Source organism: Melozone crissalis, unplaced genomic scaffold, assembly GCF_028551555.1.
Source record: "Melozone crissalis strain CALT ecotype California unplaced genomic scaffold, PUWL_Pcris_2 ptg000016l_1, whole genome shotgun sequence".
Taxonomy (NCBI): Eukaryota; Metazoa; Chordata; class Aves; order Passeriformes; family Passerellidae; genus Melozone; species Melozone crissalis.
Genome location: NW_026535794.1, coordinates 31120484 through 31140392, shown reverse-complemented (window position 1 = coordinate 31140392; position 19909 = coordinate 31120484). Strand labels below are relative to the sequence as shown.

The 19909-nt window shown below is 35.9% G+C and overlaps 1 protein-coding gene across 10 annotated transcripts in view; it reads right to left on the bottom strand.

Moving 5' to 3' along the window:
* HDAC9 (histone deacetylase 9) overlaps positions 1-19909 on the bottom strand; it is a 452941-nt gene that overhangs the window by 50383 nt on the left and 382649 nt on the right. For all 10 annotated transcript variants that reach the window (XM_054273209.1, XM_054273214.1, XM_054273213.1 and 7 more), the window contains one exon: positions 7850-7968. In XM_054273209.1, coding sequence (XP_054129184.1) covers positions 7850-7968 — 119 coding nt within the window. The remainder of the gene's footprint in view (positions 1-7849; positions 7969-19909) is intronic.

Genomic DNA, 19909 nt, shown 5'->3' with positions numbered 1-19909 from the left:
CAATAAATGAGGTGAATTATTCAGTTTTCTAATGGCTCAAGCCAGTAGTCCACACCATTGACATACGCTTACTTGCCAGTATGTGAAAGCAGGTTCTTCAACGTTCTTCAACCAAATATCAGAATTTTTCTGAATTTTTCCAAGCACTAATCCCTTTTTTAAATGAAATAATTAAAAAAAAAAGGACTTTTCCTCTTATATCTTCACATTTGCCTTTTTATGCTGTGTCCTAGAGGGGACACTAATTCTAATTTTATACAGTGAACTCCAATCTCTCTTCCACAGGAGCCAACACTCTTCCTCAGAGAACAGGATTTCTGAAATTTTCAGCATTTCATATTTATACATACATGTAAATGTGGTGTACAAGTCAAAAATGTATCAGATCCTGGTGTCACTAACAAATAAATCACCAATATCTGTAACTGCAAAAGCAAATCTCAGGAGTACAAATGCAGGAGTAAATAAACATAAAAATTTAGGAGGTTGGGCAAACCAATGGCCATGTCCAAACCATAGGATATGATACAGCAATGGCTGCTGTGGGCTACAAGGAAAAAGGAACCAAAATGCTTTATTTCTTGCAGTGAATCCTATAAAATAGGAAAAATAGAAAATAATCCTATCTAAGGGTTGGTATCCAATTAATTTGTCATTTATTTTGATGTCTTTTGGATCATACCAAACTACCATTTAATTAGTATTCAAGAAATCACCCTAGAGAAAACCCAAACTTTGCTTTCAAAAGAAAATAACTGGAAGCAAAGTCTTGATGCTACATTTTCGTGCTGCCAGGCATGAGGTATCATGGGGTTTCCAAGAGACAAAAGGGACAGACAGAAAATACCTGATATCAATGAGGACACTCCCCAGTGAAAAACTATTAATGATCAGTGCTCCAACCCATCTCCAATGCTGTTAGCTCTGAGTCAAAAGCTGAATATCTATCCTGCTGGATAATCATTCTATAACATCAAGGACAAGAAAGATTTTTTTTAAAATTATGCAAAAAAATAATAATCTCTGAACTTGGGAGAATTCAGAAAGAAGGCAGCTGTGGCAACTGAAGTAATTTAACTGCATACTGCTACCATAAATTGTCCTGTGCAATCTCTTCCTTTCTTTGCTGCCTCTGGCACACATTGGTCCTTCTATAATTCGATTCAGCTTCAGTCTCTTCACTTTTCTGACTTTGTTTTCTGATGGGCTGATGATTTAATGCTCCATGTGTCTACAGAGAGATTGTCAAGAAGCTGACCTGGTGCAAGGTAAGCAATGGATAAGTCAGAAGGGGAAGTGGTGTGCAGCCACCCTTTTGTATGGCAAGGAGCTGCTCAGAGCAGCTATGCCAGCTATGAAACTGCAGTCAGAGCAGCCAGTGCCAGACTTACCAAGATCACAGCTTCTCCTAGCTGAGTCAAAAAGACTTTCTTACTTGTGAAGAGATTAGATATGGCATTATAAAAGCCTGCAATGCTATTTTTAGAAAATCAAACTGTATTAAAAGAGCTACCAAGCTACTATTATTCTCTTGAGTCAGCTGCCAATTTGCAGGAGCTATTTTTTCCTGCTTTTCTTTAACATACACCTATTACATTAGCCCCAATAGTCCCAGTCAGGACTCTTAACTGGAGTCAAAAGTCAGAGACTTTCAGAAAATCACAAGAAAGTGAAGTTCCTACCCAAAGATATTCTACCCAAAAAACTCACAGCCAGTCCAAAGCTGTTCAAGTCCAATAGAGAGTAACAATATTATCTGGGGACTCCTTTAGAAACTAAGTACTTTCAGGAAAAAGCAAACAAACAAAACCCCAAAACAATGAACATATATAGCCTTTCAAGTACTTGAAATGCTCAGAATAGTCACATAGAATGTTTTAGAAATACTGTGGCTGGCACATGGGAAACTATCCCTGAAACATATCTGAAGTACCAGTCTTTGACCCTGAGGACTTCTGCATTTGAATTCAGTGATATGTAGTTCTAGCATTAGCCTTTGATCTGTTTCTAACCCACAAGCTATGCACAAAACCCAGGGGGAAACTGAGAAGAATTCCAAGATACAGTAGGACAGTTGTGAAGGCTCAAGAAAAAGATGAGTTGGGGGAGATGAAGCCTTTGGTGAAGCCTTCTGAGTGTGCTATGGCATACCTATTTGTAAGGATGCCAACTATTTATGTCTCCTTTAAAGCCTTCCAGTGACAGCTGGTACACCATGCTGGATCATTTGTTTCAGCAATGTGTCATCTCTTCATTACAACTCTGCCCATTCCTTCTGAATTTGCTTGTGCCAAGATGCTAGGTATTTTCTCTTTTTATAGCATTTCATGTTACATTCAGAGATCTTTTTATCAAAACCCATTACTCCCAGTGGGAATTGGAACTGAAATGTCAAGGGAAAAGCAACAGGAAACCAGCAGGCCCCCAAGTTCAATCTGGTTGCTCTTATTTGTGTCCTGCAAAGTATCAGTTCCAGCCATGAGAACAGATTCCTCACAGAAGAGCTGTTGGCAATGTGTAAGTCAGCAGTCTTTCTTACACATTAATATCTACCACTTATGCTGACATATCCTTTGGAAATGACCTGGGCTCATGAGAAGGGAAACTGCTAATAACTTCAGCACTTTTTTCATTGGTCCCACTTGAATGGAGTGTATTACAACATAATGCAGATTTTGTTAGGTTAAGGGAGTTACTGCAATTTTCTCAAATAAAAACATTAAAAGTTGCAAATCAGCTTAGATAGAATCAGTTATATTCTAGGCACTGGATCAACTTTTCATTACAAATTCGGCATTACAGAGGACAAATATTCCAACAGACAAAATATCATTTACTCCTTAAATGCCCACAGTGGTATCCTTTCCTACTGCTAATTGCTGATTCTATTTTGCACTCTGGTGTCAAATAGCATCTTTGGAATAGGAGAGTAAAACAACAGGAAAACTCTAGTAAATCATCATAGCCCTTAACAAATGAACTGCTTCAGGAAGTTAAGTACCTTGGAAAAGGTCTTCATTCTTGCTTGACACTTCTCTATTTACTTTATTTCTTTTTATGGAATGGTCAAGATTTAATGAGCAATTATGTAGAATATTTACTTGAACAGTAAAGTGATCTCAGTGGCTTTAGTGCAAGCATTATTCTAAGGGCTGTTCTATAAAACAAAGAGAAAGTACTTCACCTCAGGATAATGTTACATGGAGATCTTCAGCCAGCAGAGCTAGATTTGAAAACAGTTCCCTTACAAGATCTAACAACTTGCAAATTTATGATCAGATCTGACAGATCTTCTTCAGACTTGTTCACTACACAAAATTCAAATTGTGTGATAATACTATATGTTTTAGCAGAAAATGTAAAAATTAACTTTAAAATAAAGCACAAAATGTATCAGTTCTATCTTCAGTAGTTTTATCTAAGGATCATCAGGATAACAGGGAAGAGTATATTACTACTCTTTAAGCATATTCTTACTATTCGAAATATAAAATCCCTTTATTCCCTTCTTCTACCATTATTTTTCTTATATTTTTTTGTCAATACAACTTTTATTACTACAGTAAAAAAAGTGAATTTGATAAAAACATGTTTTGATAATACATGTTACATGGTGCTGATATTTTGTGTTATCTTATTGAAAAAAAAATTCTAATAATAAAAAGAAACCATTGGACGAGTCAAGAACTGAGATGTTTTCCTCTCACCTGATTATAGTTTACAATAAAGTCAAAGGACTTTTACAGTCTCTGATCCAAACAAAGAGGTCCCAAACACTTCAATAGTTACTCTACACAAATCTGTGTATGAGAGTTCCAGCTGCTACACCCACCTTCACCTTACATCTTGGGGAACCGCTTAGCCAAGCAACAGGGACAGAGCCATGCGAGTACTGAAGATGGACATTGCAAAAGGCATTCCTGGCATTCCTCTATTTCAGCTAATGAAGTTAAACTTCAGCCATTACAGAAGGCACACAGAAAGCAAAATGTAAGATAATTTGCCTGAATATTCCTGACAGAACATATCAGGTGTTAGAGAAGCTCCTGAGCAAGAGTTGGCACCTTTAACTGGTGCAAGACCCTGGGCCAAGAGGACTACCAGGGAAGTTTATTATGATGTTTGCCTCACTTTCTTCTCTTCACTTTTTGATGTTAAACTTGGTGCAGTTCCCATAGCATAATGTCACAGGCAAAGCAGTGTCTGTGAGTAAAGATAATATTTTTAGCAGACAGAAATTTTTATTTGGAAAAACAAAGTCCTTTTCTGACACAAACCCTTTTGAGGGGAGAAGACCTTCTTCAGGGCAAAGCAATTGTGAATTCAAAAGTGTACCTGTTTCTAATTATGCTAGGTGGCCTTTCATCAGTGTTGTCAATAAAGCTTGCCTTTCCTTACTAAGATATTAGGAATGTAGCTTGTACCAAAGGACTGAGAACTTCCCAGCAGCAACAAGTTCTGCCATATGCCACCAGTCACATCAAATCTTTGAAGCCCTTTTTGTTCTTAAAATAATATAAAATCCATCACAAAGTTTGTGCACATGGGTTGAGTATATATTTCAAGATGTGTATGTGTATGTAGGTGTATTATGCAAGCACCTTTTGAAATCATCGCACTTCATTAAGAGAGAGGATTGGCACAAAGAGCTAACATAAAGAAAAACGTGCCTGTGAAATCCTCAAAGCTGGGGTTGAAACAAATGCTTTACTTAATGTTCATTCTCAATTCTACATTGCACCAAACAAATCTGTTTCACAGACAGGTAAAACATTAGTCAAATATTGCTTAGTTTAGTGAAAACTAATCAACAGATGATAAGGAGAAATTGCAAAGCCACTTTGTAAAAATAGGGAAAGTGATCTGAAAAGTGCAATAAGGTAGGAAAGATTCAAACTTCCCTTCCAATCTTTTTTTTAACACTATCTCTTTTTTTTTGATGAACCATTAGTGATTTCATTACTTAATACAACGAAAGATAAATTAGGAAGTGAGATATCTCCAAGCTCTGCTATCATCACTGATCTCAGTTGGCCAGATTCCACTCTACAACCTTCTAGAGTTGAGTGTCACCTCGCTGTGATAAATCCTGACAGACACAACAGACTCAAAGATTTAAAATCAGCAAATATATATAAATGATTATTTTGTTGCTGATATGTTTCTTTACTAATGAGAAATGGCAAGTCCTCAGTAAATAAGATTGAATGATCTAGAAAAAAATTAAAATTCTGGGTTAAAGCAGATTATAGTTTACATTTCTCAAACTGTGCAGATTCATTACCAGATCATTTTTTGTTGAATGTAATTGCCTGTTATTCTATATGGTTACTCCAAGGCTGTAATTAGTTCAATCTACTATCTTCATCCAATGATTCTTACTTTATAACTTGAGACAATTGATTAGTTAATAAACTTTAATTTTTTCTCTTAATTGTACTCTGATGGAAAGACATAAAAAATTCATTACCAAGTATCTAGTGGCTTCTAAATGCTCTTTAAGAGCAAGGTTAGTAGCTAAGGATCTATCTTCTCTCCTTTGATCTCAATATCTCTCTAATTTGTAAAGCTTGTATTAAATCATAGAAATCAGAAAATTCTATGTATTAAGTATACACAAAGTGCTAAAGATTTATAAAGAAAGAATATTTACAGGTTCAGCTTTACTTGTTGGCATACAATTTCTAATTATTACAAACCAATTATATTAAAACTTTGCACAAGTATCTGTTTTAATGTTCAATATGAAAGTTTATCTTTGGACCTTTTTTTTAATAGAATGTTCATTTTCCTACATACCACATATCGTATGTTATGTTCTAAAATAGAATGGTGGAATGTGAAGAATTTTATTTTGGGGAAATAATAAATTCCTTTGGCTCAGTAAAAAGGGCTTTATTCATCCCTCAGGTGCATGATCATTATCTGAGTCTATCTAGGCTTTTCTCTTAATTTAAACAAGAGCCACCTACACTGTTTTTTGGGGGGTTTTTTGTCTACTACTTCTGCATATGTGTCTTCAAGCAAAAAAATCACAAATCACTTTTTTTTGCTTACAGACACATATGCAGAAGTAGTGTGCAGCCTCTTATATTAGAAAATGTGTAAGATTTCTTTTAAAAAGTTATGATGATTTAATTAATTAATGAATGAAAATTAACACTAATTCTAATGTCAGACAGTTTTTCTTTGCTACAATTTCTAGTTAAATTGTTGAAGTTGCTATGCCAGAATATTATATATGCCAAAGCATCTTGCATCCTTAAGGAATATGTAGAATACCTTCTCAGCAGCTAAATACAGATAGTTATACAATGGTTCTCAACACAATATCTAATTTAGTACCAGCTGAAAGTTCACCTCTCTGCCAAACAAACTCATGGGATGGTGCCACTGACCAGGAACCACACATGGAAAAAAACATAGAGTAAATCACTCATCTCTTCCTGCAAAATGTTTTACTGAAAATCATAATACACAGGGAAATTATACTCAAACATGCACACTGCTGGCTATGTTTCTTTCCTCTCCCATGTAACCACTGCATTAACCTGAAAGGCTGTGCTAAAACTCAATATGCCTAACTTGCGGCCAGAGGGATATTCCATTTCCAGCCCATTTGTGCATTAGCACCTGTCTAAGAGTCTCTGGGTGGACCCCTGCACTGCTCTCTGCATTCTCCCTCGTCACAGCACACTCTGTGGACACTCACTCTGTTCCTCCATCACTTTCACTGGTATTCAGGGAAGCCTGTTTAGCATGCAGTAAAAATTAAAATAAAAAATATGCATATCCACCCTGAACGTCCTGAGCTATACAACAGCTTTGGTCCATTGATCTGCAACAAAAGGCAGAGGTTAGAAGGAAAATCGTCTAAACTGGCATGCATTTCTGCAGTGTTTTAAACACCATTAAGTCTCATTGACTTCTCCAGACTTTTCCCAAGGCATTTGCCTTGACCTACCTAGCAGCAGAGGTCCATATTTAATAGATATTTAAATGATATTATAGACTGAATATACTGAATAAAAGTAGATATACTGAAGAAAATTATTCACATCACTGCATTAGGAAACCATTTTGTGTCACCCCATGTAAAGAAATTGATATAAAGCAATGTTACATTGCACATTCTGTACAGAGAGTTACTAGATCAGCCAGCCTTGCTTAACATCCCAGGCTCAGAATCAGTTTGGCCACAATGTCTGCTAAGAGCTAGGGATTTTGGAGTGTTACAAATGAGATGTGTCAGACAGACCTGTCTTTCAGAAAGTATTAAATCTCTGCCATAAGCACACATTTTGAAAGACTGAAATGGACGTCCAAATATTGAGACCCAGCAGAGTAGTCTTTTAGAAAAAATTGGCCTTCATAAACACTGATGTAATTCAGGATTAATGTCATGGAGCTGAAAAGATTACAATAACAAAAGAGCAATATGAGATTGGATTTAGGCATCCAAAGTCTAAAATCTCCAATATATATTTAAAGAGAAGTAACTTACTCCAGCATTTGGAAATTGGGGCCTATTGAAAAGCATGAAACATCTAAAATGTTATTTGAATGCCAGAAAAGTAATACTTTAGAAAGTCAAGACAAAAATGCCAAGAGGAACATAAAGGAGTAAGCCAAGAATTCTAACATGTTTGTTTCCACCTTGTCCATGAGCTGGGCAAGCTCTGTGGCTCTCCAGGCATCCCTAGGTATTAACTGCTGGACAGTCCCTGCCCTCAGTGACACAGCTGTCATCTCACAAAACAGAAACACAGATGTGAACTGGACTTATATAATAAGGTTCCTAACTAGAAAAAATACCAACTCAGAAATGTGTGCCAATGGCAATACTTACATTTAGCTGTGACTTTGTACCCGCCCAGCGGAGGGTCGTGGCCTTCCACAGCATCAAATCCTGCTGACACCAGGACGATTTCTGGATCAAACTCATTGGCAGCTGGCATGATGACAGTCCTGTAGAATGCAAAGAACCCAATGCAAAGAACCCAAATTAAAGGAACTTCCGTGTTCACTATATAAATTCTTACAACCAGAAAAAAACACAACACAAGATATTTTATTTTCATTAAACAAATCTCCATGGTAGCTGTTGAAGTCCAAGACTTCAATGAATTTCTTTCTATAATCACCATTTTTTTCTTTTGTATGACTGAGAAAAAAAGGCAGGTACATGTGAAAGCCTCTAATATTACTTACACATCTGTGTCTGTTTTATCCTGCTGCCTATAAAAAGCTGCCTCTTCCAGGGAAGTGACTAATGGTTTACAGAGAGCTCTCAAAGCCTGACTGGAAACCCGGACTGCTCCAGTTAGTGTGAACTTGGTGTAAATTTGAACTATAAATTTCTTTTGGGAAAATGTTTGCTTTCCAAACTTTTTTCTTTTTTTTACTCCTTAACATTTTTAAATGTTTGTCGAGGTGGGGGGTGACTCTAGCAAAGGAAAAACATGAAATTCCCTTAATCAAATCCAGACTATGTTGTCAAGCCTTTCCAAGGTCAAGCATAACAGGAATGTGACAACCACGAACTAGTGACAGCAACCCCTGCTGGTGTCAGGAAGATAATTCAGCCCTTCACAGTCACAAAGATTCCACTTTTTTAACCCCTTCCTTGACAAACTTGTGTGCGGATATTTTACCACTTTGATTTTGCCCTTCTCCAATCTCAAAGTCTGAAAGATGTATTGAAGGAGAGGATAAGCCCCTTGGCTCTGCACTTGCAGATGTGTTCTTTCAGGCTGACTCCAAAGGGAAGGAGTGAGGATGTCTTCTGCACTGATTTGACAAACACTGAGGCTGTAATGGCTGTGCTAAATCAGGGGGATAGGGCTAATATTAAAAGGCAAATAGGTATATGAATGTTCTGTCCCAGAAAAATTAACTCTAGAAAAATCTTCACATTCTGACCAGTGTAGACCAATTGGGATTGGTCTACACTGGTCAGAATGTGAAGATTAAATTTGTGCATGTATAATGCTATTTGTTTAGGTTCAATGTTTATTGCTTATTTGATAAACCACTTAGTCCAAAGAAATCATATTTTTGTGGAAAGGTTTGTGTTTTCTGCGGGAAAAAAAGAAAGACATAAATGATATCAACAATTCTCTAGTTTTTTCTTTAGTTTAGTTTTTGATTTATGCATTATAAACTTTATTTTGTTTTGTTTGCCTCAAAGTTAATTTTAATATTAGGAAAATGTTCATTTTACTTGTTAATCATAAAAAAATAATTCAGATGAAACAAAAAGTCTTTGTCAGAGCATACAGCGTTTCAATGAATACAGTTTTACATTAAAAAAAGGATAGAGGTCACTTAAAAATTTTTTGGCGATTTTGCTGAAATTGCACCAAAAATATCTACAGGCAAAGTGATACAAGTTGTGAAATATTCCTTTTTATACAAGTCATTAGTAGGCTTCTGCTGAAATATGGATTCCAGTACTGAGCATTGCACTTCAAGAAGGATCTAGACCAACTGGAGGGATCAAAAGCAAAGAAAAAACTTTTAAAAAACATAACTTAAGTGGATAAATAATATAAATATTTGATTTGCATAACATGAGAGCAAACATGACAAAAGTGCACAAATACGTAAGTTGTTGCAAGAGGAAAGAAATAACCTGTTCTGTACTCTGTGAACAGGACTTGAAGCAGCTGCAGCAGGACACCTGTACTTCAGACACTGGAACAAGGTTTTAAATAATAAGAATAAGTAATACTATAAATAAAATGTTTCAGAAAATTTGAGACTTTCTATCGTTTGGACTTTTTTATAATAGCTGAAATAAATGTCCACCAAGGTTGCTACAGGTTTGAGCTGAAATGGCCTGGAGGCAAGCAGTCAGTCACTCCTCCTCTAGGCTTTTTTTCCTATTGTTCCACGGTGTAGAACACTCTGACACACAAAGTACATATATGAATACTTACATTAGACACTACAGTGTCTGAGCTTTTCAGGTTAATCTCCACAAAGCTAGGGAACAATATCAGGAATAAAGGTCTCCTATGCAACCACGTCTTATCTTATGTACATACCTTCTGATACTCTAATAACAAATTCATTGTCTGAAGCAAGACATACTTCCCAAACTTCCCCACGTCTGCAACACATGTGGCATGGATCCTGATCACTGATGAGGACTGAGGCTGATACACAATCTTCATCTGTCCCCATAGCACCATACATCTTATAGACTGGAAGAAGGAGGGATCCCATGAAGAACCCTCCCTATCTGCAGCCACTTGAGCTTTTGCCCTCCTACTCTCCATTCATATTTCCTCAAATTCAAGTCAGGCTCTGCTTTTTATTTCTTCTTGTCAAACAAAGTGGCAGCACCACAGAGCACAGCACAGACTAAACTCAGCAGTCAGACAATGGAGTGTGTGCAGCCCAGAGAAGCTCTGCAAGCTCAAGCTGCTGAGCAGTAACAAGCCTCACCAGTCTAACACACAAAGAAATTTTTGAGAGTCTTATAATTTGGAAACATTGGGAAAATCTACCACACTTCTACCACATTTCAAGACCTTGCTCTTAAGCGTAAAGATGTCAGCACATTTTTTAATAACAATGGGGCAAAACAATGCATTTGACCCTTAATCTCATTCGTAGAAGCAGCAAAAATTGCTTAGACACAGTTTATTCAATTTTTTGTCAAATAAATATATCTGACATTAAAACTGCCAGTCATACTGAGTAGCAATAGGAAAATTATGAAATACTGAAAGCAAGGTCTTTTGACACAAAGAACCAGGAATAGCTATTAACACCATCTTTAATAGTTCTTTAATAGTCCTGAAGAGGAAATAGTAGCACATTCATAAATCTCTACAGAAATGATATATAGGAATCTCAGCTCTAGAAATGAGAAGGTTATAATGTTAATAACTGGAGGTGGCATTTAGAATTCAGTGTTCTGTTACTGCTTTCACTATTACCTGAGTTCACTTTACCAAAATAACAGCTAAGAGGATTTCAAGAACCTCAAAGGACTTTTCATTTTGAAAGATATCATGGAACACTAAAAAAAAAAAATAATCTTTTTACTGGGATAGCAAGCTTGACTCCTCTCTTAAATATCTCAGTGTCCCTGGTTCTTGTTACAGAAGTCAAGGCTACTATTTGGTCCTTCAAAAAGATGACAGCCACAAGTCTCTCAATTGCAAAGACCATATAGACCTTTGGTTCCTAAATCTCTAATCCAGTCTTTTACATTAATCTACAGACATTTAGGTAGTTTACTCTTTCGAATTAATTCTATTATATATCCACTCAGAAAAGAGCAACTTAACATCTGGAAAACAGCGTTTTGGTTTGGAGCTTATGTAGGTAGGATATCTATAATGTTTGTCTAGCCTTGGCAGTAACTGCTTTGTGGCAAGAAACACACACAAAAATTCTTTCACAAAAATGATAGATACTTTCCTATCTTATGAAGTTCTATTAGGAATGATATACACACACATCTTAAAATATAGTCTTCATTTCACCAGGGCATACATAAAACCTTTTGTCATTTGTCATCTCTCAGGCTTTAGTACCTTCATATGAGTGCGTATTTGTCTTTAGGAAAATCACAGAATCATAGAACCATAGAATAGCTTGGGTTGGAAGGAACTTCTAAAGATCATCTAGCCCACCCCCTCCTGCAGGGGAAGCAGGAGGGCAGGGGAAGCAAATGTTTTGAGGTTGGTAGCTGTAAAGAAAGCCTACTGAAAACAACATAAAGATCACTTCTCCCTTGTAAACAATCTTTTCCTACCTCAGGATGGTTGGAGAGGCAGTGACAGTTCCTGATCCCCTTCACTATCTCTTGGGAGCAGAAAATTATCGGACCCTGTATCTCTTCTGCACTCTGACGGGCACAGCAAGGAGTAAAAAGGAGTAATCATCCACTGACTACCTCCTCAGGAGCTCCTCCAACCATTCACTTCCCTTCTCAGCTGCCTAAGAAGAGAACCCTCTGAATCTGATCATAACAAAAAATATGTTGGGGTGTATTTTTTTAAAGCAGGCAGATAATATTGGTAATACACTAATATATATTCATGTTAACCTTCCCAAATTCCTCAGACCAGCCCTATGCTCAGAAGTTAGGCTGCAGCTGGCAGGATTTGTTACGGTGCAAAGGGTCAAAATTCTACTCACCAGAAATCTTTGCAAGGGTGCACCAGCAGCCTGCATTCAGACTCTGCTAGGAACACTGATTATCTTATGTCCAGCAGGAGTAAAAAATATGATTTGGCTTCTGGCCATGGGTCAGCAGACAGGTACAGACTGAGGACTGGCAGGCCATCACTTCCTTTTGAAGCCAGTCAGGCTCCAGAGCTTATCAGCAAACTGAAGTTAATGCTAGGATCCTTCTCTGACAAAACAAGCAGCTTTTGTCAGAAGAGAAATAGATTTTATTCTTCCACTATGACTCACACTCTCCTCCACTTCCTTCTCCAAAGAAAATAAAACACATAAAACTGATATTTATTTTCTGTGATCTGAATTATATAGAAGCATAAATATTTGGTATACCATATTCACCTAATGATGACAGCAGAGTTACAGGGGCATCTTGCCTGGCTGACTGTTTCTTTCTTTTCTCATTCATTTTCATTAATAAACATGTCAAAACCTGAAAGCTTGAGCAGCTGCATCCCAGAAGTTATTTATCTAAACCTTGAAGTTAGAGTGAAACTGTTTCTTCCAGATCAACGTAATGCAGATTCTTCTTTCAGTCTGATGATACTGGGAACAGAGCATGTATCTGGGAAGCTGAAAAGATTTCTTTTTGTCTGACCAGGGAGATTTCCCCAAAGAATTAATGTGTTCCATTTGGGTATGCTGCTGTCTGCAGAGAAGCCAAGGGATGGTTTCCAGTTGGGTGTAGTTCTAGAGAAAACATCAGGCATGTGATCCTCCCCTCCCCACCAATCTGAACATCAGATGCAAGACATTAAAGCGATTCTACCAAGGGACTCTGTTTCTTTTATTCTTCTATTCTATTTTTGTACATTCAAAGCACATGGCAAGGATGCTACCAAACATTTGTTCTCCCAGAAGAGATTGCAGAGAAGTACCCAATGCAGAAATGACTCTCTAAGCACCACAACACAGAGCTGGAAATCTCCAAAGAAAGCTAAACTTATGCAAATAGCTACAATTCTTTTGCTGTGTTGTTAATTTTAAAAGGAAATGAGCGGGAATATCAGCCCAGGACAATAATTTATGTAGCAGAAAAATAATCCATGCTGTTCTAAAACTGCAGATTGGAATACCTTAGTAACATAAATTATTTGCTCTTTCCCTAGAATCCTCTAGTGTTTTTATTCAATTATCTCAAAGTACTTTGAGAATACTGAAAAATGGAGAGGTTCATATCTTTGGCTGGTATAAATCAGTATAGCAGTTTCTGACTGCATACTCCTCTAAAGAGGCATTTCTTTACCACGTCACAGCTGACACTTAAAAGCTGGTAAACGCCTTGAATAAATTACCCAGTTGTCTCTTGAAAAACCTTGAGAGAAGATGCAGAAGACTCTAAAGTCCGTAACTTCAACAAGTACGGGAAAAAACCTATAAATGTACTATCATTTGTTCAGTTATACCAGACTTGTATTTTGCAAGAATATAGATATATAGAATGCATTAGTGCTATTATAGTGGAGATTTAGCCACCAAATGAAGACCCAGTCTGTTATTTGAAAGAATGTAGGTCTGCCTAAAGATTCTCAGTTTCACATCATGCAAATAAAAGAGTGTACCAAACAATCACTATGTTGTCCTACCTTAAAATTACACAAGGTAAAGCAAGTTGTTGAATGTTCCCTGATAGAAACAGATCAGAGAGCATTTAAAGGTTTGTCCCTATAGGTATATGGAACTTACAGTATCTATTATTTTTATGTGTTGTTTGCACACGTTTTAATGTAACACAGTATCAAGTAATGTCTGTTCTCACAGAAAACTACATAGAATTTCTGTACAACTTGCACATAATACTTTTTTCTGCATCGAGTTTATAACAGTGTCTCCCACTAAAATTTTGGTTTAATTTCACAACATTCCTTTGGGCCAGTTCTGTTGTCAGCTCAAGTTCATCAAGGCCAAACCTGAGAAAATTCCCTTGAAGCCCCTTGATAACTTTCATCTGACCATCAGCTTTGTCCTGGATTTATCCTCCAAGGCATACCAAAATTCTGCCAACTTTTTCTGCATTAGTTTCTAAGGCATATATTTTATAGAAGTTTTATCTTTACAGCATTTACTTTAATATGTTTTCTTTTATTCTTCTAGCTTTATTTTTTATGTATTTTTAAAATTGTATTTCTTCCCTATTTCTTTTTTTAAGAACAGTCAATATTCCTGTCCTTACTTTTATTTTATAGTCATCTTACTTGCTTTCTGGAGATAAAAAATATACTTTTTTTTTTCTCCAGGGGGCAAAAGGTACCACATCAATATGAAGTCCTCAGTATTGCAAATCATGTTCATGTCACTGGGATTTGCATATGGTTTTGAATTTAATCACTAGCCAAAATGCTTAAAGGCTCAAGGTCTTCCATGGATGGACCCATTTAAAGATCATTTATAAACTTAGAAATTTTAAATGTTTTAATTGCAGGAGTATCTAAGTGCCACTGAATGAAAAATTTTAGAAGCACCATTTGTTCTCTTTCTTGCTTGCTTTCAGGCTTTCTTGCACTTTTTTTATGGCTTTTAAAAACATTTTCAGAGCCTAAGGCTGTTATTTGTGGGTTCCTTTTTAAATGAATAATTATTTTGGCATCCTTCATGTAACTTTCCTGAATTCTTGCAGCTGGAACTGCAAGATCTTATGCAGTCAAAGAGTATATGAAATATTGTCTAAAATATCTGCTCATCCATATATTTTTATTATTTAGAAAGATAGTTTCAATGTAATTATAAGGACTCTTCTACATTTGACCTACAATATGCCTCAGTCGGAGTCTCTGAGCTAGTATAAAAAGGACCAAAATAAGGAAAAGTTAACAGACAGAAAAACTATGAGAAGAAGTATTACTTTGTGTTTTCCAGAATGCACTTAAAATTTAATAGCATAGTCAAGTAAAATTATCTAACTTCTTGAAACACGTGCAAAAACATATATACATGTACTGTGCACACTCATGTCCATATTCAAAACGGAGTAAAATTCAAAGTCAAGTAGTAATAGGTAAAGAGATTGGCTAAAGATCATGGTAAACAAGCTTGTTCAAAAATCATGGGCCTGAGCATGTCTCAAATGAGTATAGCTTTAAATAAAAGGTTACATTAAAAGGCAAGTTTGCAAGTATCAAAGGAAAGTTTACAAATATAAAGCCTTCTATGGAAATATAGGCCAAGATAATACCAATAACAGCAGGACACAGAACACTTTCACCCTGAAAAACAGAGTTCAGAAAATCTGCATTTTCTATTGACTATTCCTCTGTCTTCTCAGACACTTGTGGAAGCACTTACATGATGCAAAAAAACATTTGGTTTTTTACCTTTAGGTTACTTCTCAGATCTCAAATAAAATTAGTTAGTAACATGCCATTCTTGTGAACAATTTATTTACTAAATTCCAGTTGTTAGTTAAAGGACTGATGTGGCTTCCACGAGATGCACAACTGAAGATGATATATGAGAGGGAGGAAGTAGAGGTTTAATTTGCAAGGCAGGGTTTAAAATAAAACAGAGAATAACCTAAAATAGCATCTCCAACACTGAGAAAGCAAAATGCTATAAATATGGGATTCCACCATTTAAAGCCAATTACTTTTCTATCAAAGCCATTCTAACTTGTATGGGAAATGGTACTGACACATGCATACACACTGCCAAATTTTACCACTAAGTATTGTTTAGGATATCATTTAGCTTTCATGGTGTAATATGTTTCTACCAGCAAATCAGTTCAATGCTCATTATTCTGTTTTATGGAAGAAAAAGAAAGTAAATAATTAGAAGCTTTTCTGCCATAAATATAATAACCACATTTAGGGGTACCTCTTCTGCTTTAAAATTTGTATAAGTGTTTAGAAAACATATTACATTCTTATCAAGGCTGAAAATACTACAGTATTTTCTGTAATAAAATAACTATCAGTTTTGCTTTTTTACAAAGCAATTTGTCTCAGCAGTATTTTATCATAAAAGACTTGGCCTAAAATGTTAACATAATAAACGAATAATACTACCAAAAAAGTTCACTGCATCCCATAATCTTAATAAGAGTGCTCATAAGAAAGTGCTGTAGTATCAGAAATACTTGAATACAGAGGTAAAAATTTGCCTCAATGTGTCACTTTTACAGAATTCACAAAATAAATGACAGTATGACATAATCCCCCAAGGAATTTCTTACATCTACAGATAAGCACATTATTTTGAGAATATTGTACATTTCAGTATATTTTAGGGTACTTGAAATTTTAAAAATTATTTAGCTGTCTAAGAATAGTATAAGAGAAAGGAAAGCCTAGTACCTATTTTTCTGACATTCCACAGGAATGGTAAAATTGGGGAAAAGAAGGAAGGGGTGCTTTTTTGTATAAATTAAAAGAAGAGGGCTCTAGAGTATGAGTTGGTCTCTAGGTCCAAAATCTATACTCCTTGTTGGGGGTACAGCATACACTTCAACGCACAGCAGGAATGAAGAACATATGCTACCTAAAATTTACTTTTATTGATTATACAACAGCTTAGTTTCCAATGTCAACAATCTGCTCGCGTCACCACAAATGATTATTACTTGACAAGTGTAAAGTAGTTTTCAGTTTTTGCAAAAGTGAGATGTGGAAGAAAGGGAGAGAAAGGAAAGTAAATCTGATTTTAAAATGCCCAGGCAGAAGAATTGGAGTGGTTGTGTTTTTCATGAGAACAATAGATTGAGTGGATAAAAAGACACAGAGATCCCTTGGAAAAAGCACTTTCACCAAGAAATTTTCTTAATTTCTGAAAAGTGCATTTTGCCCAGAAAGGGATATTTTTTTCCTTTCAAATAAAAAGAAAAAAAACCCCATTTTCTAGAAATCAAATTATTTATCAAGGTCATAGCCATTTGGAAAACTATCATTTTCCACATGTTGTATTCATCAACACAGTTGTGAATAAAAAGCACATGAAGCTGTCTTAATTTTCTTCTCAGAGATCTCTACATATTTTCTTTAACAGATGCTTTCTTGCTCTGTCTTATATTTTCTTCCATATACTCATAACTACTTTTAATGGTATTTTCTCTCCGGTTTTCTGGTTTATCATTAAGCAGGAAATTCATAATTTTCTGGATAACAGCTGCCATTTTAGTCTGTATTGTCACTTTTCCTTTTAAGTAATATTATTCAGAAAATTGCTCATATGACTAGTATTTTTCTGATGTTCTGAAGGCAAGATGCAGTACATTATTTTCTCTCCTGTTTTTTCATGAACAACATACACTGGTAGACAAGGAACATATAGGCATTTTCTTACACCCAAACCAAATTAACCAACAAGAAGTGTCCTTGATCTTAATTGATACTACAGGCAGGATATTGATGCAACAGCATTCACCACTTCTGTATAAGTAAACACAGGTATGTTTGTTTGCTTCATGCTTGGCAGAGCCTTGTCATTGGAGCTGGGGCCACTTTGGAGCAATCCATTAGTCAAACTCATTTGCACCAACTCAATACATCTAGCATGTATTTAAACAGACCAGCTGGCCTTCTTTCTGATAGCCAAAAATACAGTTTCCTTCATATAATAAGGCCTATTACAAAAGTAAAAACTTAGTACAAAAAATTCAAGTCTTCTCACTTTACCTAAATTGAATGCCACTTAAATGAACCCATTCTGATATAATTTCATTGAGGATTTAGAAGAAACATTGTCAGATAATGTAAGGTAACCCAGAAAAGCACTTTTCAATCCCTGCCCTTTCCTCCTCCCTCTTCCCTCCCACTCCCCCAGAAAATTCTCTGAGAGAAAGAGAGGAGATGTTTGTGGGACCAGGGGGAACACTCTCACTAATGCATTAATCCCAAGATACCACATGGTGTTAGAAACTACAACTTTTTCTGGTGCAGTTTCAGCTACTGTTTGGTTAGAAATGTGATCTGGTGTTGGCTCTGTGTAGCTTGGAGGAATCCTGTCTCTTTTATATTGCTCTATCCCTGTTCTTCTTTTACACTCATTTTACTCAACAAAACAGAGGAAATCTGATAGACTTCTAAGACATAGAAAATTGGATGTCAGCACTTAGAGATCAACTGAATTGAACGTGACTGCAAGGACTCAATTCACAAATAAAAGCACCAGACTTGTTCAGAGAGAATCATCAGGTAGGCTGTTTTAAAATGAGAAACACTCTCCTGCAAGAGGTCTACACTTATAACTTAAAGACTGAAGCCAAAGAAAGGGCTTGAGAGAACTTAGGCTTAGGGAAATATGAAACCAAATATGACATGTTGAGAACAGGATTTTTTTCTGGTTTCAGTAGTATGAAAAAAAAGTTTTATACATAAAATTCAAAGGGAAGCATTTTCATCTAGAAAGAGCTTTATATATTAAGGAATCAATGTCACAAATAAGAAGTTTAATAAAATCCTAAAATAGTAAAAGAATCTGCATTAGAAAATATCTAAAACAAAACCCAAGATGATCAGAAAATACTGTATCAACTCAAGTAATAATAGTACAAAAGGATATATATTCCATTCATGGGCACAATGAGGAAAAAAGGATACGGGAAAAAAGAAACAATGAAATCTCTAAAAAAGAACTGCACACAACACCACAGAGTTCAGGAATAACATGAGTCCTGAGTAAATGGTTCACTGTTTTTTTAATTAGTTTTTTTGTTGTTGTTGTTTTTTGTTTTGTTTTGGTTTAGTTTTTTGTTTGTTTGTTCTGTTTTGTTTGTGGGGTTTTTTTGGCAAGGAAGGAATAGTGAACAGCAAAGCTCTCAGAATCTCAGACTGAAAAACAAAATATGAAATTGCAGGTATATCGCAATGTGATTTAATATTTTCCTTAGGCTTCCATTGACTTTATGGAACCAACATTTCTCCTAGCAGACTTTATTTGACATCTGCAAAAGAATTGCAGAGTCTTGTGGTCCTAGATCCATCATAACACTTTTAGAGGTCTATACGGAAGAAGCCTTTTATCTGTGCCAGGCATTTTACAGCAGAAAGGCAATCCCACTCAGCCCAGAGAGTCATATTGACACACTGCTATTCCATTTGCCAATACACTTGCACCAACTCTTCATGTTATCAGGACCTCTGAAGAAAGACTGAGAAAAAAATCAAGGTGAAGTTTGGGATTTAACTGAAAAGCATCTAAAAATTACATTTTGACATTTCTGAATTTGCCTTTCCCCAATGAACTTATGTCCCTGTGCTTCTCTTGAAAAACTGAAGTGCTCACACCTCCTTTAATAATTTTTGGATCCTCTTTGGCGTGATAAATTTGATAGTCTCCTCAACAGCATGAAACAAGAAATACTTTTTTTACCATATGCTACAGCAATAAAAAAGAAAGCTATTTCTCATTATTGGCTGGTCCATCCTCATACAGTCAGTTGTCTTGGAAACTGAGATTGATTCTAACTTCAAGAAAATGTAAGAGTGAACTGAATCACATAGTTCCTTCTTTCAATGTCCATCTCAATTTACAGTGTTGGAACTAGCAACAAAAACATCCCTAAGCACGATTTCCAGTTCTAGATTTATTTCTGTTGCACTTCTCTCTGAGTGAAAATCAAAACAACGTAATAACTTAGACTGAAAACTTCAATAAAATAATTGTGAAGTTTCAGAAAACATTGAAATAAATGTAAGTAAAATGGACATTCAACTCTACCTCACTTAAAAATAACATAAAATAGTTCTTCCGGGTTTGATATCTAGATGAC